Genomic DNA, 21,202 nt, shown 5'->3' with positions numbered 1-21,202 from the left:
GTTGTAATATTGAAGGATTCTATGGGCAAAGTCTTTATTTTTTTTTTTTGGCGGGGGGCGGGGTGCAAAGTCTTGAATGACGCACAACAAACAAAAATGGAACGAATACAGTCGTTGTGACAAAAAGATTTGGTCAACACAGAACCATTCCAGGTAATAGTATATCATCAAGAATAAACAGTACTGAAGTAAAAAGTCCAACCTTTACTGCAGTCAGTGACAAAAATATAAGTCCCTAAGAATTGATGAAATTGAAGTGTCTCACCAAACAGATGCAGCCCTGAACATACTCACTAGTCTGTAGTGAGAAATTTGGAGGAGAGCCACCTGGCCAATCAATTGGAAGGAATCTATATTTGCTCTAATTTTTTTTTTATAAAAGGTGGTCCAACACAGTGAGAAAATTATAGAACAATATCATCACTATTGCATGCAAATAAAAGTCTGCTGAGGTTTATTAAAAATTACTGGAACTACTTCTTCTTTGCAACGAGTTTGTCACCAGAATACAGGTGTTGGTGAATAACACTGAAAAACCTAAGCCAAAATGGGAAAGGAGAAGACCCATATCAACATCATCATCATCATTGGGCATGTAGATCCAGGCAAGTTCACCATTGCTGGCCACCTTATCTACAAATGTGGTGGGGTTGACAAAAGACCCATTGAAAAATTCAAGAAGGAAGCTGTTGAGATGGGAAAAAGCTCCTTTAAATACACCTGAACAAAAAGACAGCTGAACATGAGCAGGGCATCACCATTGAAATTTGTGACCAATAACTACTATGTGTCTATCATTAGATGCCCCAGGACACAGAGACTATAAAAAACCCAAACCACCATGTTTACTGGAACATCACAGGCTGACTGTGCCGTCCTGATTGTTGCTGATAATGTTGGTGAATTTGAGAGTAATATCTCAAAGAATGGACAGACCTGTGAGTGTGCCATTCTGGCTCACATACTGAGTGTAAAACAACTAATTGTTGGTGTTAACAAAATGCATTCCACTGTGCCACCTTACAGCCAGAAGAGATAAGAGGAAATCATTAAGGAATCATTGACCTATATCAAGAAAATTGGCTACCACCCTGACCTAGTAGCCTTTGTGCCAATTTTTGGTTGGAATGGTGACAACTTACTGGAGCCAAGTACTAATATACATAGGCTTAAGGGATGGAAAGTCACCTGGAAGGATGGCAGTGCCAGTGGAACCACACTTCTTGAAGCTTTGGATTACATCCTACCACCAACTCATCCAATGAACAAGCCCCTATGTCTACCTCTCTAGGATGTTTACAAGATTAGTGGTACCAGTACTCTCCTTATGGACAAATTGGAGACTGGTGTTCTCAAGCCTGGCATGGTGGTCACATGTGCCCAACTCAATGTTACCACAAAATTTGTTGAAATATGCCATGAGGCTTTGAGAGAAGTTCTGCCTGGTGAAAATATTGGCTTCAACGTTAAGAACATCTCTGTGAAAGATGTTCGTCAATGTGGTGGCAATGTGGCTGGTGACAGAAAAAATGACCTGCCAATGGAAGCAGCAGGCTTCACTGTTCAGGTGATCATCTTAAACCATCCTGGCCACACCAGTGCTGGTTATGCACCTGTGCTGGATTGTCACACAGCTCACATTACTTGCAAGTTTGCTGAGCTCAAAGAGAAGATTGATTGCTGTTCTGGTAAGAATCTGGAAGATTCTCCCAAATTCTTGAAGTCTGGTGATTCTGCCATTGTTGATATGGTTCCTGGCAAGCCCATGTGTGTGTAGAGCTTCTCTGACTATCCTCCTCTTTGTCGTTTTGCTATCTGTGACATGAAACAGACTGTTGCTGTGGGTGTCACCACAGCAGTGGACACAAAAGCTGGTGGAACTGGCAAGGTCACTAAGTCTGGTCAGAAAGCCCTGCCACCCCAGTCTTAATCAGTGGTGGAACAATGATCTCAGAACTGTTTGTCTCAATTGACCATTTAAGTTTAATAGTAAAAGACTGGTTAATGATAACAGTGCATTGTAAAACCTTCAGAAGAAAAGGAATGTTTTGTGAACCATTTGTTTTCTTTTTTGTTGTGGCAGTTTTAAGTTATTGGTTTTTAAAATGGGAACAACTTGACCAAAAATTTGTCACAGAATTTTCAGATCCCTTAAAACAATGTTTAATGAGAGAGGGGGGAAAAATGACTGAAACCACCACACAGGGAACTTCCAGATATTAAAGCTAGATTCAGAAGAGCTGTGCAGTAAGGGCTATCAGATGGATCAGATGGCTAAAAGCATGAATACCAGAAAGATGCACACTTATGGTTTGTTTTACAATGTAAAGTCATTTTACTGTGTGGATCATAACTAATTATTGATAACATCGAGAAGAATAGGAATCACAAAACACTTCATTGTGCTCCTGCAAATTTTGTACATAAACCAAGAAGTAATTGTCCTAAAAGAACAAGGGAACAATGCATAGTTTAAGATCAGGAAAGGCGTGCATCAGGGTTCATCCTTTCTCCATACCCATTCAATCTGAACACTCAGTAAATAATTTGAGAAACTGGACCTTATGAAGAAGAATGTGGCATCAAGATTGGAGGGAAATTCATCAACAATCTATACTATGCAGATACCACGACCTTGTTTGCAGGAAGTGAAGAAGACTTGAAGCACTTACTGAAGAAGATAAACGATAGCCTTCAATATAGATTATTACATCTTAACATCAAGAAAAAAAATCCTCACCACTGGAATGATAGACAACATCATAATAGGTGGAGGAAAGATTGAAGTTGTCAACTATTTCATTTTACTTCAATCTATAATTATCACCCATGGAAATAGGTGTCAAGAAATCAAAAGATGTGTTACATTGGGGAAGCAGGTTGCCAAGGACCTCTCCAAAGCACTAAACAGCACTTAGTCTTCAGCAGCACTTGAAAATTAAGGTGTGTCTGATGCAAGCCATGGTATTTTTAGTTACTTTCTATGCATCTGAAAGCTGGACAGTGAATAAGGAAGACTGATAAAGAATTTATGTCTTTGAGTTGTGGTGCTGGAGAAGTACTGAATATGCCATGGACTACCAAAACCACAGCAAGTCTGTCTTGGATGATATGTAGGCAGGGTGCTCCTTAGAGGCAAAGTCAGTGAATCGCCGGCTCACACTCTGGGTATGTTGTCAGGAGGAGCCAGTCCTTGGGAAAAGACGATATGTTGGAAAAATAAAGGATCAGGAAAGAGAAAGAGACCTTCAAGGAAATGGATTAATGCAGTTTTGTTGTCAATGGACTCAGATATTTTGGAGAGCATGAGGATGGGCCGGAGAGGGCAAGGTTCAGATGTGTTAGTTCATAGGGTTGCTATGTATAGTCAATTCGACAACATCTTTCAACAGCAACATTTACAATGTCTTAGATAGAGAAATTAACCTTTAAGAGTAGTTTTTTCTGAGTACATGTAGAATAAGTAGGGCATACAAAGATTATAGTCTCCATAGTCCTATAGATTAGGGCTCTTTTCATCTTTTAATAGATTAAATATTATTTCTCTGGAGGCATAAAGGTGCATGAACCCCTGAAACTATATTGCCCTGAGGTAACCTTTAAATCTTAAACCAAAAATATCCCCTAAAGTCTTCTTAAAACCAAATAACAGCCTAGCTTATCTACTTAAAAATGTCTGTTTTGAGCAACTATGATCTTTTAAGAACTACCTGTATGGTATGAAATTGGCAATAGTAACTCGAAAAAGTGGATAATAACATTAAGGGTCAATGAGTTTGTGTTAAGGGAGGGAATAATAACTCAGAAAAGGAAGGTAAGAAGGTTGCATGACTCCAAGAATGCCATCAATGCCACTTAAATTGTACATGTAAAAATCGTTGAATTGGTGTATGTTTTGTGATACATATCTTCAACAACACTGAGAATAAGAATATAGTGTTATATACCATCTAATCAGAACCGACTCATAGCTGACCCTCTACTGGATTTTCAGAGGCAGTAAATTGCATGAAAGGAGCTCATGCTTCTCCTGCAGAGCAACTGGTGGAATCAAACCATCAGTGCCTTTGGGTTGGCACTGTAGCTCCTTACTACTAGGCCACCAGAGCTCCTTATTAAAAAGAATTCTTTAAAAATAATTAAATAAAAAGTACCCTTTCACAAAGCTATCAGAAGTGCCTCCTGACTTCACTGCTGTCAAATTCTTTGCCTCTTTGATGAACACTTCTAGTACTCCTCCAGAAATCACAGGTGACTCTTTCTTCTTTCCCTTTTTAAGGGTTTTCTTTCCTGCATTGGTCACCGAATGAGGAGGGAGAGAGAGAGAGAGAGAGAGAGAGAGAGAGAGAGAGAGAGAGAGAGAGAGAGAAGGTTACATGAGAACTTGTGAGTCTTATTAATTAATACAGCTGCTTCCACACACCCACACCCACACCATATTCCCACTTCTCCATCTTGGGAATGTCTTAGGTCTCTGGGACTGCCAGGAAACAAACTTCACCATTATGATTCATTTTAAAATATGAACTTTGTCCTTTACTCTCAAGAATTCTGTGTCCTTCTCTATATATTGTATATACTTTTTCACTTTCCCTCAAAGACAGTGATGCCTAACCTTTCATGTTTCACTTGTGTAATGTGAAGATAGTAAATATAACAAATTCATGATTTCCTTTCCCATGCCAGATTTTTTTTTATCTCTACCTTGAATTTGTTCTCGTGGAAAAATCAGATTCTCCTCTGGAAGAATGTAGCGTAAAACAACTGTCAGTTCTCCTTTGTACTGAAGGCCAATGTCTGGAGCAAACTCCACCTGGCCAAAGGGAGACAGAGAAAGAGAAGGAATAAGAATACTAGCTTTGTTATTTTGTAGCTCATGTTTCAATTTACTTATTACCTTGTTTCATTTACTTAGTACCTTGAATGTAATAGGCCATTCTCGTTCAACTAAGGTAGTTCTTATTTGCTGAACAGTTGCCTTAGATATGAGAAAAAGAAAGGTTAGAAAACTCTATGAAGGAATGTGTCATTATGTGCTGGTGAGCTGGAGCCAGCTCATAGTTGATCCTCCAGCAGGTTTTCAAAAGCTGTAAATTGCTCATCTTTCTCCTGTGGAGCAACCAATCAATAGACCATTGTGTTCCTGTGAGATTGTCTGTGCCTGTCTGCTTATTTATCTTGTGGTATGATTCAGGAATAAAGATATAACTGAAAATAGCTCCAAAAGTTACTTCTTCAGTCCTTCAATGTCTCAAGGCCTTCCTAAGTGAGCAAGAAGAGAAAAACTTGGTTCATTCTGGGCTACCAGACACTAATTAAAAGCTATATTGACAGTCCACACCATAAGAATTCACTGTGAAAATACTGGCTTGTTCCAATATTGCTGCAGGAAAAGTTAAGTGGAATATTCATTTTGCAAGACTGCTGAATCAATTCTTATAAAAGTAAATAAGTATTACCATGTGGCCCAGCAAGTCCTTTTTTGAAGCATTTATTCCTGAGAAATTAGTGTTTATGTCCACACAAAAACCTGTATGGGAATTTTTGTGGCAGCTTTATTAAAAACATCCCAGTTGAAAACAGCCCAGATGTCCTTCATTGAATTAATAGTTGAACACGAATGAGTGGCACATCTATATGATGTAATATTACTCAACAATAAAAGGAATGGGTTATTGTTATTTGCAACAACTTGTACAAATCCCAAGGACAATTCTGCCATTAAAAAAAATCTAACCAGAACACTAATCCAAAATGTTATATACTGTACTATACTATATTATACATTTATGTAATACTGTTGAAATTACAAAATTATGAAGACAATAAATTGCTGAGAGTTAGTGAGTATGAGAGAGGAAGAAGGCCAGGAAGAAGATGGCTGTAGTTATAAAAGGGCAACTTGAAGGGCAATCCTTGTGGTAACAGAACTGGTCTTTAACTGTGATGGTAGATACATAAATTTACACAGGTGATGCAACTATGCATGGAACTGAAATGAAAACACACACACGTGCACACACACATGCGTGCACACGTACATCCAGAGAGACAAATAAGTACAAGTTAAACCATGGAATAGAGAGATAGAGTCAGATTGGAACAAGGAGGCAACTCTTGCCCAGTTCTTCAAGCATGGAAAGATGATGAAACATGAACATGGGTTGGGGGTGGGGGGAAGGCTAGTATGGGTTGAGAAAACAGTATGAGCAAAGTAAAGCAATACCTGTGAAGAGTATGTTTGGAGATTGATAGGAAGTAAGACATGATTAAAAGTTTGTGTACAGGGAAAGGGGGATAGAAACTATGTATCTATTATGAGTCTTCTAGAATACACGAAGGCAAGAATTTATGTCATAATGATTTATCAGGAAATGTAGTAGAAGTAGGACTTCAGAGTGGAGAAAGCTCAATATAAGGGTGTATATCAAGCAAAGTTCCACAGAGATGGAAACAGCCCAAGTTCCCAGCAATGAATAAATAGAAAGAAAACTAAGGCACGTTCACACAATGGAATACTTTGCAACACAGAAAACAATGAAGAATTTGTGAAACACTGAATAACGTGGTTAAAGCTAGAGAACATTATGTTGAGTGAATTGAAATAAGCCAGTCCCAAAGAACAAATGTATAAGACCATGATTAGAAAAAGCTAAAAAAGTTTACACACAGAATTATTCTAGCATGGGATAGGAAGAGACAAGAAGCAGTAAAAAATGAATTAATAGTGCAACCATGAATGAATATTTTTAAAGTGTTCTGGGGAGGAGGGAAAAGGGAAGGAGAGGGGGTAAAATGTGCAACAATGAATGAATGAAAATATAATTTTTCTGTAAACTTTTGTTAAAAATCATAATTAAAATAAAAACTTTATTTTAAAAATGAATTCATAGATATTAAACACTTATATAGAATGAGTGAAGGGAAAGAGTATATGGAATGAATGGATGGACATTTGTGGGTATTATAATTAATGCTAGAGAGCATGAGCATAAATGATTGGGGGGAAATATGCTTTATAACCTTGATTTAAATCACAATAAAATTTTTTTTTAAAAAGAGCTAGATGGTTTCTGGCTACCGTTACTAAATATTTTAATCTAAGATCCTATAGAAAAGTCCTAATTCAAAGAAAGAAAATGAAGAACAAAATCTAAAATTCTCATTGAATCCAGAAGTTTTATTAAAGTTCCACAGTGATGGCTCAGCCAAGCTGTGGAGGTTGTTAATGAATCTCCAAATCCTGATGCTACATTCTTCTTCAATTAGAAACGCTGAGTGGATTCTTCCCTTTTTATTCTCCAACTACAGCTCCAGATCTTTGCACATTCTGTTATAATATTTTCCTTTGTCTAGATGGGCTGCCTTTTGAAATCTTTTGTTCTTCTCTTTTTTTTAATTTTTTTTAGTTCATCTCTTTGACTATGGCATTTCTTCCCTTTGTTTTTGTTTCTTAAAGCTTTAGTGAAATTTTCAGTCTCTTCTGATAATCCATTTTGGTCTTTTCTTCCTCCTCTGTCTTTGTAATGATCTTTTTTCCCCTCTTCTAGAATTATTTCTGTGGAAGAACATTGAGAAGAATTGGAATCCCAGAACACATAATCATGCTCATGCAAAACCTATACCTAGACCAAGAAGCTGTTATCCAAACAGATCAAGAGAACACTGCATGGTGTAAAATAATAAAAAAAGGCATGAGTCATAGATGTGGGTATCCTTTCTCCATATCTGTTCAGTCTGTATGCTGAGAAGATAATTAAAAAAGCTGGACTCTATGAAGAAGAATGTGGCATCAGGATCTGAGAGACTCAGCAAGAACTAGAGTTATGCAGATAATACAACCTTGCTTGCTGAAAGTAAGGAGAACTTGAAATGCTGCAAAAGAAGACAGACTACAGTCTTCAATATGAGTTGCATCTCAACATCAAAAGGACAAAAATCTTCACAACTGGACCAATAAGCAACATCATAGTAGGTGGACAACAGCTTAAATTCATCATCAGTTTCATCTTACTTGAATGCAGAATCAACGCCTTTGGTACCAGCAGTCAAGAAATCAGGAAAATACATTGAATTGGCCAAGTCCACTGTCAGGGACCTCTCCAAAGAGCAATAATGTCAGTTTGAAGACTAACGTCTACCTGATTCAGGTTATGATCTTCTCAATTACTTTCTATGCTTCTGAGAGTTGAATAAAGAATAAGACTGACAGAAGAATTGTTGTCTTTGAGTTGTAGTGTTGGAAAAGAGTACTCAATATCCCATGGAATGCCAAAAGAACATATTTCTTGGGAAAAGAGTGGCCAGAATGTACCTTGCAGACAAAGATGGAAAAGCTTTGTCTCAAATACTTTGGACATATTACTAGGAGAGGCTACTCCTTGGAAAGAGTCACCATGCCTGGAAAGGTAGAGGTTCAGCGAAAGAGAGGATGACCCTCCACTAGATGGATTGGTACAGTTACTGTAGCTGTGGACTCAGAGTATCAGAGTATCAGAGATGATGAGGATGGCACAGGATATGACAGGGTTCAGATCGGTTGTTCGTATTGGGTCACTATGAGTTGTACTAGACTCAATAGAACCCAACAACAACAATAACAACAACAACAACAACATTCATTGTCCAGCTCTTCCACATATATGAAGCATTCAAAAATAGCATGTCTTAGATCAGGCACACCTTAATCCTCAAGGTGATATAATGGCTTTTTAACAGTTTAAAGAAACCTTTTATCCATTTTATGATAAAGTTGTTTGTCTTTTTAATGTTGCTGTGCTGTCTATAAATTTTAGATATGTATCCTGTATCAGGTGTCATTACAAAATCTTTTTCCCCAGTCTGTCAGCTTACTTTTTACTCTATTGGAGAAGGGTTTGATAAACACAAGCATGGGATTTTTTAGAAGGTCCCATTTATGTATATTTTTTGTGAGAAAAACATACTTTTTTAATTAGCCAACAGGACTCAGCTTCTTGTTGCTGTTGTTATGTGCCATTGAGTCACTTGTGACTCACAGCAACCCTATGCACAATAGCTATCTTTAGCCAATCTTACTGTCTCTGACACTCCTATCTCCATTGCCCCAATCACTGTATCAATCCAGGGTCTTCCTCTCCATCCTTCCAAACATGATGTTCTACTCCATGGACTGATCCCTCCTGGCAATATACCAAAGTATATGAGATAGAGCTTAAAAATCTTTGCCTCCAAAGAACAACTTGGCTTCACCTTCTCCAGCACAAATCTTTTAGTTCTTTTGGCATTTCATGGTCTGTTCAAAACTCTCCTCCAGCACCACAACTCAAAGGCATTGTTTTTTTTCTTCTATCATCCTTAGTCATTGTTCAGCTCTGATGAGAGCTTTGCCTGGAGGTAGAATAAGGGGTTTCCTAGGAAAACCAGGTGATTGCAAAGACCATGACCTGGATCAGGTGAATCTTAGTCTCCAGACTGACATGATTGCTCTTGTACTCTGGAAAGGTTCCAGACAGCAGACTCAGTTTAGATGATCCCAGTTTTGTTCGCAACATCCAAAGCATCATAGTTAGGAGCAAGTCTGACATAGGCCTTCTACTCACCATCAGGCCTAATCAAGGTGTTCACCTTAGCCCCATCAATGTCATAGAGCTTCTTTATAGCTTGTTAGATCTGGTGCTTGTTGGCCTTGACATCCACAATGAACAAAAGCACATTGTTATCTTCCATCTTCTTAATGGCTGACTCAGTGGTCAGGGAAAACTTGATGTTGGCATAGTAGTCAAGCTTGTTTCTCTGGGAGGCACTCTCCTGGAGATATGTGGGCTGACTTCAGAGTCTCAGAGTCTTAAGCCACTGGAAGGAGGTGTCTTGAAGATCTTTTTTTGTGTGTGGCTGTTGATGCCCTTCAGGACTGCCTTCTTGGCATTTAATACCTTTGTTTTAGCTTCAGTTTTGGCAGGGGCAGGGGCTTCCTTCTTCACTGCCAGCACTTTCTTTGGCTATTCTTAAAAGTCTATTCATGTCATGGATTAGGTCTTCTACACTTGTTTCTATTTTTCCGCTGATGTTCTTCATAGTTTTGGGTTTCACTCCTAGGTTTCTGATCCACCTTGAGTTGGTTTTTACATATAGTGTGAGGTGTGGATCTTGCTTTAGTTTTTAGAAGATGGATGTCCAATTTTGTCAGTATCATTTGTTAAAGATGTTGTTGCTTCCCCAATTAACTGAATCCATCTTCTTGTCAAAGATCAAATAATTAGAGATAGATTCTGGGTTCTCAATTCTATTCCACTGACCTGTCTATTCTATTCAACTGTCTGTTGCTGTACAAATAGGATGCTGTCTTGATTACTTTGGCAGTGCAGTAGGCTTTGAGGTCAGAAAGTGTGATGTCTACTACTTTAGGGTTTTGTTTTATTCTTTTTTCAGTAGTGCTTTGTGTATCTGGGGTCTCTTTCCAGGCAAAAATGGAAATTATCTTCTCCATATCATTAAAGAATAGTGTTGGTATCTGTATTTGGATTGCATTGATTTTATAATTGCTTTTGGTAGGATTGTCATTTTAATGATATTGAGTATTCCTATCCATGAGAATAGGATCGAGTATATCAGAGACTGTGGGAATGGCACAGGATACGAGAAGGTTCAGCTCTGTTATTCATAGGGTCACAAAGAGTTGTATTCAACCTGATGATACCTAACAACAACAACAACATCCATGAGCGTGGTCAGATGCTTTCATCAAAGAAGAAAGTCAGATGACCAACAAACACATGAAAAATGTTCAAAATGACTTGGTTTTAGAAATATGCAAATAAAAACAATAGTGAGATATCATTTTACCCAGTAACAGTAGGAAAGTTCAACAGGAAAGCAAACAACAAATACTGACAAGGATGCAGAGGGATTGGAACTCTCATACACTGCTAGTGGCAATGTAAAATGACAACCACTATAGAAGGCAGTCTAGTGCTTTCTCAAAAAGTTGAAAATGGAAATACCATTTGACTCAGCTATTCCACTACTGGGAATATACCCTAAAGAAATCAGAGCTGTGACACAAACAGATGCACGCACACCTACATTTATTGCAGCATTATTCATCTTCACAATGGCAAGGAGACAGAAGCAGCTCAAGTTACCATCAAAAACTAAAGTGGGGGGAAGAAATAAAGAAAGAAACCATGGCATACCCACACAATGGAATATTATTTATCATTGAAACACAGTGAATTAGAATAAATTAAAAAATGAAGAAGTCTTTTGCTGCAGATTTGCTCAATGAAATACACTGCTTGATTTCTTGACTGCTGCTTCTATAAGTGTTGATTGTAGAGTCAAGTAAAATTTGATGATATCTACTGTCATGCTTTGTGAAAAAGAACATTCTCCTTTCCATTGAAGTAAGAGAACAAGCCTACTGCAATCACTGTTTAAGGCAGGGTAATTAATTTTTGGCAGAAGTTTCCCTAAACTGTGATATAAGGAGTGTCTTAGCTAGGCAACAGAAGCTTACAGTTTCTTCTTTGCCTGGAGGTAGAATAAGGGGTTTCCTAGGAAAACCACTTAGACTTGCTGTTGATTTACAAAAGTTCTTGTTATTATAATAGCACTTTCTGGGAACCGATAAAAGGCAATTTATACTGACAAACCCTTCTTGTCTAACTACCTAGCCTGCTTTCTGTAAGATGTTAGAGATAATCTATAATCTCATGTCATGCACTAAAAGAGAAGTAATACCATGAAACTACTTTAGAGTACATTTCTCATCTTCAGTTCTTTCTATGCCTCATCTCCTCATTGACTTAGTGCTTTAAGATACAGCAAAAATAAAGAAATGTAGCCAGGGATTTTTTACTGGCACTGAGTCAGGGAGGTAGAGTGACTTTCTCTCATTTTCACTGCAAACAGGTGTCAGTATTTCTGAGTGCTTAAGATCTGAACTCCTTGTAGCTCCCACTTCAATTCTTCAGCTGGATAACATACAAGGAGCATCAAGTCTCGGATGCAGCTTGTACACAAAATGAGTATTGTATTGAAATGACTGAGACAGAAGAGAATGAAATAACACCTTGTATGAAACACCAAAAGCCAAACGAAGTGCTGCCAAATCATGGCCACACCATGTGTGTCAGAGTAGAACTACTTCACAGAGTTTTCAGGTGCTATGGCCTTCAGAAAAAAATGACCAACGCACCTCTGGGTAAATTTGAATTGCTAATATTTTTGTTGGGAAATAAAAATGAACTACTGTAGAGACAGTTCCAACTCTTCAATTGTCAGTCAGGTTTCTAAAGCTGTAAATCACAAAAGAAGGATATTGTCCATCTTTCTCCCATGAAACCATTGATGTATCCCAACCACTATAGAAGCACAGCCTTTGGGTTACCAGTGCAACTCACTACAGAGTACACCACTAGAGCTCACTAACCTTTTTGTTTGCTGCGTTGTTGTCATTACCCTTAAGTCAAAAAACTGACTCATAGATACCCTCCAGTGAGTTCATTCAGAGGCTGTCAATACACGAAAGGAGATTTCCCATCTTTCTCTCGCAGGAGCAGCTGGTTCAAACTGTCCACCTTTGGGTTGGCATCACAGCTCCTTACTGCTAAGCTCCCAAGTGATTAGTACTCAAGAAATCAAAAGATGTATTGCATTGGGAAAATCTGCTGTTAAGTACATCTCCAAAGTTCTAAGGAGCAACAATGTCAGTTTAAAGATTAAGGTGCACTATTCATCTGAAAGTTGGACAATGACTACAGATGACAGTTGAATAATAATCAATGCCTTTGAAGATGATGTTGGAGAAGAATATCTCTTGGACTGTCAAAAGAACAAACAAATACGTCTTGGAGAAAGTGCAACAGATTGCTCCTTAGTGGCAAGGATGATGGAACTTCATCTCACATACTTTGGGCATGCTGTAAGGCGACATCAGTCCTTAGAAAAAGATATCATGGTTGGTAAGGTGGAGGGTCATCGAGAGAAAGACCCTCAGTGAAATAGATTGACACAGTGACTGTAACAATGGACTCAAGTATATCAGACATGATGAGGATGGCACAGGACAGGACAAGAAACAGATCTGTAGTTCGTATGATCACTGTGGGTCATACTTGGAAACCAACAATAACAATCACCACTGTTCAATAATTTCCCTGTAACATTTAAGCAGTATGAGCTGGAGTTCCTATCACTTGTAATACAAGGTTTTCTAAGAAATTCAAGTACTAAAAAACGTACAAACCAAATTTATTGCCTTTATACCTATTCTGATTCCTAGTGACCCTACAAGACAGAGCATAACTTCTCCATTAGATTTTCAGGGCTGCGAATCTTTACTGAAGAAGATTGTCACATCTTCCTCCTGCAAAGAAGCTGATGGATTAAAATGGCTGACCTTTAGGTTAGCATTTATGTGCCTTAACCTTATGCCATCAAGGTTCTTCAACACAAATAACACCTCACACATTTTTAATAGCCTATAATGTGCCTGATATAGCTCTGAGTCTCACAGAGAATGTTTCTTCAAGTGCTATTAGCTACATGCAATTTATTGTATCCCAAGTGAGGAGACAAGGCCCAAGATCATGAAACTAGGGTTTAACTCAGGTAGTCTGACATGAGTTCACCATCAGTGTCATCGTAACATTTTGCCTTTCTGTATATAAAGAACAACTTTTTGTTGTATAATATCTTTTTCTTTTTTAACTCTTTTTTTTACTATTATTAATTTCAATGAACATCTACAGATATTTTGGAATTCCATTCATTCATTGTTGCACTTTTCTCCCCACCCATTCACTCCCACCCCCACCCCCAGTTCGCTCCTCTCCTTGAAAAGCAAAAGAAAAACTCCTTCATTGGTACACAATCCCCCGCCCCTGCACATCCCTACTCCCACCCCAAGTATACTCCACTCTGCAACCCTCATTCTGAACTCTTATGAAAATAATAATGCCCTAAAATATATTAATTTTAAACTATCCTCTCCCTCATCAGCTTCAATGCAGTAAACATAATTTATCCAGTTTTTCTCAGTCTTACCCCTACCCCAATGTCAGCCTCATTCTACAACATAATCTCTTTTTTGTTGTATAATCTTTTGTTGTATATCTTTTCAACTTCAATTTTTAAACTTTTAAAAAATTTACTGTAAATAGAAACTCCAGTTGTATGGATTGAATTCAAGTTACTGCTGGCTTAGATTAGAGTTATGTTGTTGTTAGGTACATTGCGTCTACCATGGCTACCCTATGGACAATAGGTTGGAACCTTGCCCTATACTGAGCCATAAACATGATCTCTGCCATGCCCATTGTTGTGGTCACTATCAGAATTTAATTACCAGAATCAGTTCTAAGATTTTTTCTGAATATAATTCAAGACCTGGGTTAGGAAATCTAAAGTAAATGCAAGATCTTTCCTTGCTTACGTTCTGAAGTATACGGAATGAGAATTGGAGAAAGGGTGTGGAAATTGGGCTTGTTATATGGATTTGTTCTGCCAACTTGAGAATGAAGACTGTCTTTTTTTAATAGAATCATGTCATATCTAGTTATCTATGGATATTTTCCTTCAAGTTAAGGATGGACAATCTCCTCTCATGTGACTTACTGCCTCCGAAAACCCACTATGAGTCATTTCTAACTTGACGCATACAACAATATTTTAACAGGGAGCTCTGGTGGCTTAGTGGTAATGATTTGCCCTGCTGACCTAAAGATGCACAGTTCGAACCCATCAGCTGCTTGGATAGAGAAAGATGAGCACTCTCCAAAATCTTATGAAGGGCCAGCTATTATCTGATTCCAACTTGATGGTACGCAACAACAACAATTCAACATTTTGAAATTTACTTTATCGTATTTACTTTAAAAAAATCATTCCTAGTGGCACAGAGGAAGTTCTGGGACTGTCACTGTGAACCCAAAGGCATAAGGTTTGAATCCACCACCTGCTCCTTGGGAGAAAAATAGGCAATCTCCTCCTCTGTGATTTATGGCTTTGCAAAATCTGCTGGAGTCAGCTGTGAGTTGATTCCAATATGATATTACACAACAACAACAAAATCAAATGTCATAATTGGTTGTGTTGCGTTACTCACCAAAAAATTGTGGTTCAAACCCACCAGCCACTTCTCAGGAGAAAGATAATGGTAGTCTGCTTCTGTAAAGAGTCACAGGCTGGAAAACCCCTTAGAGTGGTTCTAATTTGTCCTACAGTGTCATTATGCATTGGGATAAACTCAAAGACATTAACTTTTGTTTTAATCTATTTTTAAATTCACTTACTGTAGTCAAAAGCATCTGTTACAGCCAGTTAAGGATTCCATTAAACTCTATATTTTGTTTGAGAAAAGTAAAATAAAAAGAAAATTATCCACATAATCCAAGACCCAAAGTCATGATGGGGGCTACATTATACAGATTATATATATTGATAATGTGTATCCCCACATTTTATGCACTGATATTTGGAAGTCTTGAGAATACTTAGGCCTGTTTCATCAATTTTGTTCATGACCTGCTTTGTAAGTGTTTGACTAATTCAGATGCATTTCCTACCTTGGGCTGAAGTGTGAACCACTCATCACTTGGATTTTCAAAGTTCCATGAGTCGAAAGGAATCTCCACCTCTCCGAGGAAGCTATTTCGTCCAAATCGATCATAGTGCCAGACTGAAAGCTGCAGAGTTCTTGTTTCCAACTGAGTATGACTGATAGTGTACTGCAAGAGAGATGTACAACATCATACTCCACAAGGAGGGCTCTATCCAACTACAGGGCAGGTTGGGATTTAAATATCACAGTCTTTTAGATCAAAAGAAGCTCTGGCAGTTTAGTCTGTGGGGTGCTGCGCAGCTAATCAAAAGGTGGCATGTCTCTGACACTTGAATCCACTAGCAGTTCTGAGGAAAAAGATGGGCAGTTTCCTCTCATTAAGAATTCCATCCTCTGTAACCTGCTAGATAGAGGGTTGCTATAAGCTGAAACTGAGTCAACTACAGTGAGTTTGAGCTTGTTTTATCATTGAGATTATATTCATCAATAATGGGAATAAACCAAATGCAAATGAAATATTTGTCTTTTGTTTGCCCTACAATTAAGCATTTATTCCATATACTTATTTTCTGTCAGATCTGGCACTTAAAAATATATAAACAAATCACTTGGAGCTGGTGGTCATAGAAATAAACTCCAGCTAATGTATGAAAGGTGTTAGGTGACAAAGCTTATTGTTATTCTACTTTTGTCTGCTTTTCATTTAATTATTTTGTCAATATAACACTCTTGTTACCAGCAGCCAGGAAATCAAAAGATCAATTTCCTTGAGAAAGTTGGCTGTCAGGGACCTGTCCAAAGTACTGAAGAGCAACGATATCAGTCTGGAGATTAAGGTGTGCCTGATCCAGGCCATGGTCTTCGCTATGCATCAGAAAGCTGGACCATGACTAGGGATAATAGAAGGAGAATTGATTTCTTTGAGCTATGCTGCTGGAGAAGTATACTGAATATACCATGGACTGTTAAGAGAATAAACGGGTTTGACCTAGACAGGATGAAACCAGGGTGCTCCTTGGAGGCAAGGATTCTGAAGTTCCATCTGACATACTTTTGGAATGTCGAAAGGAGGGATCAGTCCTTAGATAGGGTCATCACGCTTGGGAGGGTGGAGGAACAGCACAAGACAGGAACACTGTCAGTGAGATAGATAGACTCAGTGACTGGGTTGTAATGGGGGTACATGTGTCAGAGACAATCGTCTTATTGAGCAAGGTTCAGAGCTGTTGTACATAGGGCCACTATGAGTCACAGATGACTTAATGGCACATACAACAATAACAATATTATTTGTAGGCTCAAGAATTAACATATTAATTCTTCAATTTCTTGGTCTTCTTTTACTCATAACAAGAAATTTCAAACCCAGAGAAATACTGGCAATGAAAAATACACAAACACCAAACATCATAAAGTCCAGTCTAAAGCTTTAAATGCAGAGGTGGAAGCATGTATTCAGAGATGGAGCAGAAAGAAGATATTACTCCCTTTCTAGAAGAATAGTATCCAGGACCACATACTTGCACATTCTCAAGCTAACAGTTTGTTCTATACAACCACAATCTAGGATGTACTTCAGGTTGACTGATTCCTGATCGTGAATTTGTATACTTGCTCTTCTTGGAAAGACTGGCCTTGGCTCCCTGCTTTCTGATCACAGTGTTGATCGATTCTGCTTGGTATCCTCTTTGCTATTCTATGATGGTCAATGGATTAATTAACTGCCTGGCTCTATTTTTTTTTATCTTGAGTTTTATGTTTTATTATCAATTCATTCTTCTACACATGTACATTCACAGCCTTGCTCTGGAAGACAATGGTTCTATCATTCTAGCACAAGACTCTAAGCCAAATTCGTAGTTATCAAGTCAATTCTGAATTTTGGTGACTACATATTTGACTGAATATATTCACTGGCTGAAATCTTAAGGAAGCAGATCACCAGGCCTTTCTTCTATGGCATCACTGCATAGATGGAAAGTGTCATCTTTTAAGGTCAGGATCTAATGTCATAGAGTTTATTCTAATACATAGTAAACCTATAGACAACTGACTGGAAGAGATCAATATTTGTTCCCATTCCAAAGAAAGGTGACCCAACATAGTATGGAAATTATGGAGTAATATAATTAATATCACATGCAAGCATGATTCTGCTGAAAATTATGCAAAAACGACTGGAGCAACATGTCAACAGAGAACTGCCAGATGTGCAGGCTGGATTTAGATGAGATCCTGGTACTAGGGATATCATAGCTAATGTTAGATGGATCATGGCAGAAAGCAGAGAATACCAGAGGAATGTGTATCTGTGTTTCATTTACTATGCAAAGGCTTTTGACTGTGTGAATCACAACAATCTGTGGCTGACTCTGAGAAGAATGGGAATCCCAGAACATTTGATTGTGCTTATGCGAAACCTATTCTTGGACCAAGAGACAGCCATCATAAGAGAGCAAGGAAACACTGCATGGTTCAAAATAGGGAAGGGGGTCCACCAGGGATATATTCTGTCTCCATACCTTTTCAATCTGTATGCAGAACAGATCATCTGGTATACTGGGCTGCACAAGGAGGAATGGGGCATCAGGATTGGTAGAAGAATCATCAACAACCTGTGTCATGCAACTAACACAACCCTGCTTGCAGAAACTGAGGAGGACCTGAAGCACTTGCTGCAGATCAAGGACTGCACTCTTCAATGTGAATGAAGCTCAACATCAAGAAAACAGATTCTCACCACTGGGCCAATTGGCAGCATCAGTATGGATGGTGAAGAGATTGAGGCAGTTAACAGTTTTAGTTTGCTTGCCTCCACATTCAACACTCTTGGTAACAGCAGCCAGGAAATCAAGAGACAAATTGCATTGGGGATATGAGCTGTCAGGGACCACTCTAGAGTACTGAAGAGCAAGGACATCAGACTGGAGACTAAAGTGTGCCTGATCTGAGCTATAGTCTTCGCAATTGTGTGCTATGCATAGGAGAGCTGGACAATGACTAGGGAGGATAGAAGGAGAATTGATGCCTTTGAGCTGTGGTGCTGGAGAAGAGTGTTGAATATACCATGGCTGCTAGAAGAACAAACAGATTTGTCCTGGAAAGGGTGAAGCCAGGCTGCTTCTTGGAGTCAAGGATTCTGAAGCTTTGTCTGACATACTTCGGGCGTGTTGCAAGGAGGGACCAGTCCTTGGAGAGGGACATCATGTTTTGGAGGGTGGAGGGACAGCGCAGGAGAGGAAGACCCTCAATGAGGTGGATCGACTCAGTGATTGGGGTGGTGGGAGTAATTGTTTCAGAGACAGTGAGGTTAGCACAAGATAGAGCAGGATTTAGGGCTCTTGTACATAGGGTCACTATGAGTCACTAGTGACTTGATGGCACATAACAACAACAACAACAACAACAACATAGGACAGTAGGATGTCATCATATAATTTCTGTGCCTGTAAATCTGTACTAGGGCAGATTGCATCATCTTTCTCATATGGAGTGGCTGATGGATTTCCCCCCTTTTTTGTTTTTTTTTTTTAAATAAATAATTTATTGTTATTTTAATAAAAATTTATAGAAACTTGGATTATCATTCATTCACCATTGCATAATTTACTTCCACCTCTACCCCAGGTCCACTTTGCTATGTACCTCTTATTAGGGACTGTTGTCACACAAACAATGCCTAATCATATTTTCCCTTTTAAACAGTTCTTTCCTTCATCTGTTCCAAGTTTCTCCCCAATCTCCATGTCAGTCCCACTCTACAAAAGTGGCATAATTAAGTATTTGTCCTTCTGTGGCTAAGATATTTAATACAGTATAATATCTTCCAGGGTCACCCATTTTGTATAATATTTTATTATTTCCTTCTTTTTCAGTGCTTCATAGTATTAATATGCCACAGCTCTATCTGTTTGTTGATGGGCAAATAACTTGGGTTACTTCTATCTCTTTATTATTGTGAACAACACAGCAATAAATATGGGTGTACATATAACCTTTTGTGTGGCAGCTCTAGTTTCTTTGGGATATATTCCCAGTAGTGGAATTGCTGGATCAAGTGGTATCCCCCCACCCCAACTTTTTGAGTAAGCGCCATACTGCCTTCCATAGTGGTTGTACCATTTTACACTTCCACCAACAGTGAATAAAGATTCCATTTTCTCCACAACCTTGACAGCATTTGTTGTATGCTACTCTGTTGAACATTGCTATTGTTACTGGGGTGAGATGATATCTCATAGTTGCTTTGATTTGCATCTCTCTTAGAGTTAGGTGTTTTGAACATTTCTTCATGTGTTTCTTTGCCATCTGAATGTTCTCTTTGGTGAAGTGGCCTGTGCCCATTTTGAGACTTGATTGTTTACTTTTATCTTGTTGAGGTGCTGGAATATTCTATAAAATTTAGATATATGTTCCTTATCAGACGTTTCATTATCAAATATTTTCCCCCATCTGTGACTTTCTTTTTTTACCCTGTTGGAGAAGGTTTTTGATGTCCATAGGGACTTGATTCTTAAAAGGTCTCATTCATCTATTTTTTGGTTGTAGGTTTTTCAGGATGCTTGGAAGACTGTTCATGTTGTGGATTGGGGCTTCTAGAGTTCTTCCAAGTTTTTATCTGATGAAATTTATACTCCTTTGTTTTACTCCTAGGTTCTTGATCCACTTTGAATTGTTTTTTGTGTATGGTGTGAGGTGTGGGTGTTGTTTGAATTTTCTACAGACAGTTTTCCAACTTTGACAACATCATTTGTTTAAGAGGCTTTCATTTCCTCTCTTAAATGTTTTCATCTCCTTGTTAAAAATCAGTTGACCATAGGTAGAGAAGCTGATTTCTGGATTCTCAATACTACTCCATTGATCTATGTGTCTGTCACTGTACAAGTATCACACCATGGCTGTGTAGTAGGACTTGAGATGAGGGAGTAGGACTTGAGATGAGGGAGTGAGATGCCTCCTACCTTGTTTCACTTTTTCAGGAGTGCTTTGCTTATTTTGGGTCTCTTTCCATTCCAGATTAAATTGAAAATTGTCTTCGCAGCTTGCTGAAGAATGGAATTGATATTTGGTTAGGGATTGCATTGAATGTGTAGATTGCCTTTGGAAGAATTGTCATTTTCACAATATTGAGGTTTCCTATCCATGAGCATGGTATAAGTATATTCTTCCATTTCTCCAGGTCTCTTTTGGGTTTTTTTTTTTTTAGTAATCCCCACACCCTTAAACAGGTATTTTGTGCTTCTGGTTAGATTTACTCCCAAGTATTTAATCTTGTGGTTAGTTATTTTGATGGATATTGTTTATCTTAGCGCCAGTTCTGTATTCTCTTTGTCACTGTAAAGAAATCCAATTGATTGTTGAATTAGTCAACTATGTCTAGTAGTTTTCTTGTTAAGTCTCTAGGGTTTTCTAAGTATACTATCATATCATCTGCATATAGAGATAATTTCACCTCCTTTTTGCCAATTTGGATAGATCTTATTTCCTTCTCCTGTCTAATTGCTATCACTAAGACTTCCAATATAATATTGAATAGGAGGAGCCAGAATGACTCCTGCCTGCTGCCAGCTGCCAGCCAGAAGAACTCCCGCCCGCCACCAGCCAGGCCGGGAAGAGACCCGGGAAGAACAACAGTCAGACACCCACCACGGAACTCCA

The 21,202-nt window shown here is 38.4% G+C and overlaps 1 protein-coding gene and 1 pseudogene across 2 annotated transcripts in view; one reads left to right on the top strand and one right to left on the bottom strand.

Annotated features, from left to right (window-relative positions):
- The window catches only part of SYTL5 (synaptotagmin-like 5), a 267,276-nt gene that overhangs the window by 6,041 nt on the left and 240,033 nt on the right, over positions 1–21,202 (bottom strand). For both annotated transcript variants that reach the window (XM_006897511.1, XM_006897512.1), the window contains 3 exons: positions 15,549–15,710; positions 4,705–4,813; positions 4,155–4,290 (listed from right to left, as the gene is read on the bottom strand). In XM_006897511.1, coding sequence (XP_006897573.1) covers positions 4,155–4,290; positions 4,705–4,813; positions 15,549–15,710 — 407 coding nt within the window. The remainder of the gene's footprint in view (positions 1–4,154; positions 4,291–4,704; positions 4,814–15,548; positions 15,711–21,202) is intronic.
- On the top strand, positions 548–1,930 carry LOC102865468 (annotated as a pseudogene).

The sequence above is a fragment of the Elephantulus edwardii genome, unplaced genomic scaffold (genome assembly GCF_000299155.1).
Source record: "Elephantulus edwardii isolate Elephantulus edwardi_28Jun2011 unplaced genomic scaffold, EleEdw1.0 scaffold00210, whole genome shotgun sequence".
Classification (NCBI taxonomy): Eukaryota; Metazoa; Chordata; class Mammalia; order Macroscelidea; family Macroscelididae; genus Elephantulus; species Elephantulus edwardii.
Note: the sequence above shows the minus strand (reverse complement) of the source record. Positions and strands in the feature narration are given on the sequence as shown.